General features: G+C 40.9%; 1 protein-coding gene across 1 annotated transcript; it reads left to right on the forward strand.

Annotated features, from left to right (window-relative positions):
• Nucleotides 1–656: 656 nt before the first annotated feature.
• On the forward strand, nucleotides 657–1,628 carry LOC115077369 (olfactory receptor 6C4-like). Its single transcript, XM_029579663.1, has one exon. It carries the CDS (start codon nucleotides 657–659, stop codon nucleotides 1,626–1,628), a length of 972 nt encoding a protein of 323 aa, XP_029435523.1.
• Nucleotides 1,629–9,007: the final 7,379 nt, after the last annotated feature.

Raw genomic sequence — 9,007 nt, forward strand, 5'->3', positions numbered from 1 at the left:
GTTATTTACTCTTTCAGATAGTAGAAAGACTAGGGGGCACTCCATGAAGTTAGCATGGGGCACATTTAAAACTAATCAGAGAAAGTTCTTTTTTACTCAACGCACAATTAAACTCTGGAATTTGTTGCCAGAGGATATGGTTAGTGCAGTTAGTGTAGCTGTGTTTAAAAAAGGATTGGATAAGTTCTTGGAGGAGAAGTCCATTACCTGCTATTAAGTTCACTTAGAGAATAGCCACTGCCATTAGCAATGGTAACATGGAATAGACTTAGTTTTTGGGTACTTGCCAGGTTCTTATGGCCTGGATTGGCCACTGTTGGAAGCAGGATGCTGGGCTTGAATGACCCTTGGTCTGACCCAGTATGGCATTTTCTTATGTAAAACATTAAATTAAGAGTAGCATAATAAAAAGGTGTCCACATAATTATTTGTATTTATTATAAAAAATAATGAGAAATATAATATGTTAGATGAAAGAAAACTAGATTTACAGTTTGAAAAAGAGAAAGGAATAGAGCTAAGAAGAAGACTTTCATATTGTACAGAATCAAGCCAAAACTAGTACATTCTGTGAGATGGACCAAAGACATTTATTTTCCTTATGTGTGCAGTTCCATGTCTTGCATTAATATTTACTTTTATATTTGTTTCTGCAGATGGAAATTATCTCAGACCTGGGACTTGGAAATAAAAGCAGGGTGACAGAGTTCATTTTGCAGGGATTTGGGTTCCTAAACACTTCTGAACTTCAGATTCTGTCCTTCATGGCTCTCCTCCTGATCTACTTATTGACCCTGACTGGGAACAGTCTGATCATCGCCTTGGTATGCATCGATTCCCACCTTCACACACCCATGTACTTCTTCCTCAGCAACGTGTCATTCATGGATATCTGGATCATCACCTGCACTATCCCCAGGATGCTGCTAGACACCTTGTCAGAGAGGAAATCCATTTCCATTGCTGCTTGTTTTACACAATGCTATTTTAGTTTCTTCATAGGAGCAGCAGAGTTTATTCTCCTGGCAGTCATGTCCTATGATCGTTATCTGGCGATCTGCCGTCCACTGCACTATGAGACCATTATGAGCGGTAGAGTTTGCCTATGGCTTGTCCTCATCTGTTGGGGATCCTCTTTCCTGCTGATTACAATTCCTGGCATTTTTATCATGCAGCTATCATTCTGTGGTCCTAATATCATGGATAAATTCTATTGTGACACGGGTCCATTGTTGGAACTTGCTTGTTCTGATACCCAAACTCTTACAATGATTGTTTATATATTTGCCTCGTTTTTATTGTTAAGTTGTTTCTTTATTACCCTGATATCCTATATGTGTATCATGTCCACCATCCTGCGTATGCCATCCATTGCGAGGCACCAGAAAGCCTTCTCCACTTGTGCCTCCCATCTCATTGTTGTTATATTGAGCCTTGGAAGTTGCATTTTCATTTATGTGATACCCCACATTAACATAAAAAACCTAAATAAAATACTGGAATTATTAACTACCCTTGTAACCCCCTTACTAAGCCCTGTCATCTATACTCTAAGAAATGAGAAAGTTAAACAGATCATTAAAGACAAAATTAGTAAGACGCTGAGGTGTCCTACTTGGGAGACTTAGGGGTTGATTTTCAAAGGGATACGCGTGTACCCCCCGAAAACCTACCCCAAACCCCCACTGCGCGCCGCCGAGCCTATTTTGCATAGGCTCGGCGGCGCGCGCAAGCCCCGGGACGCGCGTAAGTCCCAGGGCTTGCATGGAGGGGCGTGTCGAGGGCGTGCCTGGAGTGACGTGGCGTTTTGGGGGCGTGTCGCACACGACGCGGCGTTTCAGGGGCGGCGACACGGGCATGGTTTCTGCCCGGGGACGTTCCGGGGGGTGTGGCCGCGGCCTCCGGACCAGCCCCCGGGACCGGAACACGGGGCAGCCGGCCGGCACGCGCAAACTTATGCCTGCTTTCAGCAGGCATAAGTTCGCTGACAAAGGTAGGGGGGGTTAGATAGGGCCGGGGGGGTGGGTTAGGTAGGGGAAGGGAAGGGAAGCTGCGGGGGGGGTGGAAGGAAATCGGAGCGGCCTCGGAGGGAACGGAGGCAGGCTGTGTGGCTAGGCGCGCGCAGGCTGCCGATTTTGGGCAGCCTGCGCGCGCCGACTCCGGATTTTAATGGATACGTGCGGCTACGTGCGTATCTATTAAAATCTCGCGAACAAAAGTACGCGCTCGCGCACATTTATAAAATACGGCTCTTAATTGTGATTCTTGAGGACATTCTCTGAAGTTATCATTTTTCTCCAAATACACAATTAAATCAACAAAGCAATGGATAAAAATGTTTACTCCTGAAAATATTTAGTATCACCTAAAGCAAGTGTTATGCAAAATTACCAAAATATGAAATAATGTATTATTATAAATTCTATGCATCATTTCATCTCTTAGCAGTGAAAAACAATTCAAATCTGTGTAAAGCAATTTTTTCTAAAATGAAGTTTAATGTAAGTTATCAACCAACTCACCTGGGTGTGTATATTAGTAATACCTGGCCAGCCCATGTGTACTGAACTTTCTAGACAAACTGAAATCATTTGTCTGTTTTTTGTATTCAGAAAATAATTTTTTTTTTAAATGTTGATTTTATAATATCATTTTCTAGCTAATTGGAGAATTTGGCAAGACAACGTAAAATTACCATTAAAGCACAAGAAGCAATGTCTGTCTGGAGAGTTCACCTGAGAGTATCGCTAGTAATGGTAGCTTTTTAGATTCAAACTAGCAGCTGGGTCTGTCTTGCAGGCTGCAAGTTCTATAATAACAAGAAGGCCCAGCGGAAATGCAGGCGCTCACTTAGCCAGGTCTGTCTGGCAGACTGCGCAAGGGACCTAGGGGCCCAGATGTTCTGGCAATGGTAAAACTTGTAATGCAGGCTGCTTAGGTTATTACTGAGCTTCCCAGTTAGGGATGGATAAGTTTGGTGTATGGGAGGAGGAAGTGGGAATTTTCTTCCAGCAAAACTGTTGGAGTACAAAGGAGGCAGAGAAAAAAGACTGCTGTGGAAGGAGAAATCTGTCAGGTTGTCTTACTCTGATGCTGGCAGCTCGGAAGCATCCTTAGCTATAGGGTCAGCACAGCTGGGCAAAAGGGATGAGCCAGTTCATCTTTTTTCAGCTTTCATGTACTATGCAAGGTCATCCCTTAGATTTCCTGTTACATAATTTAAAAAACAGAAGGATCAAAGACGTCAGAGTGAATTAACAGGGTCTGAGAAATCAGTTAATCAATCCAAATCCATTTTCATCTTCTCCCCTCCCAAAAAAAAATACATCCTGTCATTTTCATTATATATCCCAATAAGTGTATCATAATACTATCATAGATATGCTTGTTTCGACCATCACATGTTTACATTACAAACGAATGTATAGAACAAAGTACGTTCATGGTTGTTTACACATGTGCGGAATATGCTTAACACAGCAACATCAGAACAACCGTGGGGGGGAATTTTAAAAGTGTTCCTCACACAAAACGGCCCATAAGTGAATGTAACTGGGCCACACACAAGCAGAAATGTGGCACAATTGGGGCAGGGCATGGGCAGGACACGGGTTTTCCAGGGCGCTTCCAACAATTGTGCACATAACTGTGTATTTTAAAACTGGTCACTGTAGCATGCAACAGCCGGTTATCCATGTATATTTATTTCTGCTCTTGATGAGGTGCAAGTCTGTAGGAGTCTCTGTTACGGCCTAATTCGACTGAGTGACGAGGCTCGATCAGTTGGGGGGAGAACAGGCTGAGGAGCCAGAGGGGTCTGGATCAGCACAATATGCACAGGCAAACTGGTAGACTGATTGGTAAAATTGGAATTTTTCTATCAGTGAGAAGGTTTTACAATCCGCTTACCTATGTGAGTTATAGCCTACGAACCCCTCAGGAAGATAGAAAATCTACAGTTCCTCCAGTTAGAATTAGAAGCATACCTAAGCGAGATGGGTGAATTTTAATTCTCGATGCCTGATTGCCCACGTATGTTCCCTCGTGCATGCTTACGCTCCAAAGCATGTGCCAGCATGCTCGTTTTAAAGTTGCTGACTTTTGAAAGCTGACTGGCAATGCTCTCCTCAGCTCTAGATGCATGCAGAAACAAGAAATACCTTTACAAGGTAACAGCTAAATATCATAGACAATAGAACCAAGAACTATGGAAAGTTGTTCAGCATAAGATAGGTGTCCTTCAATCAGTGAAATGCTAAGAGAAATTAGGGAAGCTAACCAAATTGGTAGTACGGTAATAATGGGAGACTTCAATTACCCTAATATTGACTGGGTAAATGTATCATCGGTACAAGCTAGAGATATAAAGTTCCTGGATGGAATAAATGACATTTTTATGGAGCAAATGGTTGAAGAACCGAGGAGAGAAGGAGCAATTTTGGATCTAATTCTCAGTGGAGCACAGGCACTCAATAAAAATTATTTTGCAAAAAAAAAAAAAAGGAAATAGTGATCATAATATGAACAAATTTGAATTAATGACTGGAAGGGGGACAGTAAGCAAATCCACGGCTCTTGTGCTAAACCTTCAAAAGGGAAACTTTGAGAAAATGAGAAAAATTGTAAGAAAAAAACTGAAAGGTTCAGCTACAAAGGTAAAAAGTGTGCAAGAGGCGTGGTCATTGTTAAAAAATACCATTCTAAAAGCATAGTCCAGATGTATTCCACTCATTAAAAAAGGTGGAAAGAAGGCAAAATGATTACCGGCATGGTTAAAAGGGGAGGTGAAAGAAGCTATTTTAGCCAAAAGATCTTCATTCAAAAATTGGAAGAAGGATCCAACAGATGAAAATAGGATAATGCATAAGCGTTGGCAAGTTAAATGTAAGAAATTGATAAGACAGGCTAAGAGAGAATTTGAAAAGAAATTGGCCGTAGAGGCAAAAACTCACAGTAAAAACTTTTTTAAATATATCCGAAGCAGAAAGCCTGTGAGGGAGTCAGTTGGACCATCAGATGATCGAGGGGTTAAAGGGGCACTTAGAGAAGATAAGGCCATTGCAGAAAGATTAAATGATTTCTTTGCTTCTGTGTTTACTGAAGAGGATGTTGGGGAGGTATCCGTACTGGAGAAGGTTTTCATGGGTAATGATTCAGATGGACTGAACCAAATCATGGTAAACCTAGAAGATGTGGTAGGCCTGATTGACAAACTGAAGAGTAGTAAATCACCTAGACAGGATGGTATACACCCCAGAGTTCTGAAGGAACTCAAAAATGAAATTTCAGACCTATTAGTAAAAATTTGTAATTTCTCATTAAAATCATCCATTGTACCTGAAGACTGGAGGATACCTAATATAACCCCAATATTTAAAAAGGGCTCCAGGGATGATCCGGGAAACTACAGACCGGTTAGCCTGACTTCAGTGCCAGGAAAAATAGTGGAAAGAGTTCTAAACATCAAAATCACAGAACATATAGAAAGACATGGTTTAATGGAACAAAGTCAGCATGGCTTTACCCAAGGCAAGTCTTGCCTCACAAATCTGCTTCACTTTTTTCAAGAAGTTAATAAAAATGTGGATAAAGGTGAACCGGTAGATGTAGTGTACTTGGATTTTCAGAAAGCATTTGACAAAGTTCCTCATGAGAGGCTTCTAGGAAAAGTAAAAAGTCATGGGATAGGTGGCGATGTCCTTTCGTGGATTACAAACTGGCTAAAAGACATGAAACAGAGAGTAGGATTAAATGGACAATTCTTTCAGGGGAAGGGAGTGGACAGTGGAGTGCCCCAGGGATCTATACTGGGACCCTTACTTTTCAATATATTTATAAATGATCTGGAAAGAAATATGACAAGTGAGGTAATCAAATTTGCAGATGAAGACTGGAGGATAGCAAATGTAACCCCAATATTTAAAAAGGGCTCCAGGGGCGATCCGGGAAACTACAGACCGGTTAGCCTGACTTCAGTGCCAGGCAAAATAGTGGAAAGTGTTCTAAATATCAAAATCACAGAACATATAGAAAGACATGGTTTAATTGAACAAAGTCAGCACGGCTTTACCCAGGGCAAGTCTTGCCTCACAAATCTGCTTCACTTTTTTGAAGGAGTTAATAAACATTTATTTATTTATTTTATTTATTTTGGGTTTTTATATACCGGCATTCGAGAACGCAGTCCCATCATGCTGGTTCACATAGAACAGGGGTGCATCATAAACATAAACTAAAAACAGTGGTGCGGAAAATGCAGTTACATATAACAGGGAGATTGGAACTTGGCAGAGAAAGAAGAGAAAGGACAGGTTATTAATTCAAACATGTAAACAATAATGGAGATGAAACATGAAACATGTGGATAAAACATGTGGAGATGAAACATGAAACATGTGGATAAAGGTGAACCGGTAGATATAGTATACTTGGATTTTCAGAAGGCGTTTGACAAAGTTCCTCATGAGAGGCTTCTAGGAAAAGTAAAAAGTCATGGGATAGGTGGCGATGTCCTTTCGTGGATTGCAAACTGGCTAAAAGACAGGAAACAGAGAGTAGGAGTAAATGGGCAATTTTCTCAGTGGAAGGGAGTGGACAGTGGAGTGCCTCAGGGATCTGTATTGGGACCCTTACTTTTCAATATATTTATAAATGATCTAGAAAGAAATACGACGAGTGAGATAATCAAATTTGCAGATGACACAAAATTGTTCAGAGTAGTTAAATCATAAGCAGATTGTGATAAATTGCAGGAAGACCTGTGAGACTGGAAAATTGGGCATCCAAATGGCAGATGAAATTTAATGTGGATAAGTGCAAGGTGATGCATATAGGGAAAAATAACCCATGCTATAATTACACAATGTTCGGTTCCATATTAGGTGCTACAACCCAAGAAAGAGATCTAGGTGTCATAGTGGATAACACATTGAAATTGTTGGTACAGTGTGCTGCGGCAGTCAAAAAAGCAAACAGAATGTTGGGAATTATTAGAAAGGGAATGTGAATAAAACGGAAAATGTCATAATGCCTCTGAATCGCTCCATGGTGAGACCGCACCTTGAATACTGTGTACAATTCTGGTCGCCGCATCTCAAAAAAGATATAATTGCGAGGGAGAAAGTACAGAGAAGGGCTACCAAAATGGTAAGGGGAATGGAACAACTCCCCTATGAGGAAAGACTAAAGAGGTTAGGACTTTTCAGCTTGGAGAAGAGATGGCTGAGGGGGGATATGATAGAGGTGTTTAAAATCATGAGAGGTCTAGAATGGGTAGATGTGAATCGGTTATTTACTCTTTCGGATAGTAGAAAGACTAGGGGGCACTCCATGAAGTTAGCATGGGGCACATTTAAAACTAATCAGAGAAAGTTCTTTTTTACTCAACGCACAATTAAACTCTGGAATTTGTTGCCAGAGGATGTGGTTAGTGTAGTTAATATAGCTGTGTTTAAAAAAGGATTGGATAAGTTCTTGGAGGAGAAGTCCATTACCTGCTATTAAGTTCACTTAGAGAATAGCCACTGCCATTAGCAATGGTTACATGGAATAGACTTAGTTTTTGGGTTCTTGCCAGGTTCTTATGGCCTGGATTGGCCACTGTTGGAAACAGGATGCTGGGCTCGATGGACCCTTGGTCTGACCCAGTATGGCATTTTCTTTTCTTCTTCTTATGAGTAGTTAAATCACAAGCAGATTGTGATAAATTGCAGGAAGACCTTGTGAGACTGGAAAATTGGGCATCAAAATAGCAGATGAAACTTATTGTGGATAAGTGCAAGGTGATGCATGTAGGGAAAAATAACCTATGCTATAGTTACACAATGTTAGGTTCCATATTAGGAGATACCACCCAAGAAAGAGATCTAGATAACACATTGAAATCGTCGGATCAGTGTGCTGCGGCAGTCAAAAAAGCAAACAGAATGTTGGGAATTATTAGAAAGGGAATGGTGAATAAAACGGAAAATGTCATAATGCCTCAGTATCGCTCCATGGTGAGACCGCACCTTGAATACTGTGTACAATTCTGGACGCCGCATCACAAAAAACATATAATTACGATGGAGAAGGTACAGAGAAGAGCAAGCAAAATGATAAGGGGAATGGAACAGCTCCCCTATGAGAAAAGACTAAAGAGGTTAGGACTTTTCAGCTTGGAGAAGAGATGGCTGAGGGGGGATATGATAGAGGTGTTTAAAATCATGAGAGTTCTAGAATGGGTAGATGTGAATCGGTTATTTACTCTTTCAGATAATAGAAAGACTAGGGGCACTCCATGAAGTTAGCATGGGGCACATTTAAAACTAATCGGAGAAAGTTCTTTTTCACTCAACGCACAATTAAACTCTGGAATTTGTTGCCTGAGGATGCGGTTAGTGCAGTTAGTATAGACTTAGTTTTTGGGTACTTGCCAGGTTCTTATGGCCTGGAATGGCCACTGTTGGAAACAGGATGCTGAGCTTGATGTCACTTGGTCTGACCCAGTGTGGCATCTTCTTATCTTCTTATCTTCTTATTTACATGATTGTGGATTCTAGGGTAAATAGCCCTTTTTGTTGGGGGTTCATATATGTTACCCTAAATGTTTTACCTAGATGCAGGAGGGGTCAGGGAATAGTGAATAAGGAAGGGTGGATTGTATTTAGCCTTATGTGGTAAATTGTCACCTTCAGGAAAATTAGGAAAAGAGGAAAGGGGTTCCTACATGAGCGATCAAGCAACCCTGAAAGAAGCACTAGGTTGAGGAATAACAGGGCATGGGAAAAGTCTCAGACTATACTTTCCATCTTCACACCTCATTTTTAAAGGGCATTAACCCAATAGTGTGCACTAACTTATACGCCTTATAGTGTGCACTAACTTATACGCCTATTTTAGTTAATTTTGTCTTTAACTATTTATTTTCAACTGTTCCTTGTAAGGGCCCTGCCCAAAGTTTTTGTTTGATGTAAACTGATACGATGTGTGAACGGCTATCGGTATAGAAGAGACGTTAAATAAAATA

This window comes from Rhinatrema bivittatum, chromosome 16 (genome assembly GCF_901001135.1).
Source record: "Rhinatrema bivittatum chromosome 16, aRhiBiv1.1, whole genome shotgun sequence".
NCBI lineage: Eukaryota > Metazoa > Chordata > Amphibia > Gymnophiona > Rhinatrematidae > Rhinatrema > Rhinatrema bivittatum.

What these genes read in the sequence shown, in the direction of transcription:
- LOC115077369 (XM_029579663.1), top strand. Translation starts at nt 657, where the DNA reads ATGGAAATTATCTCAGACCTGGGACTTGGAAATAAAAGCAGGGTGACA.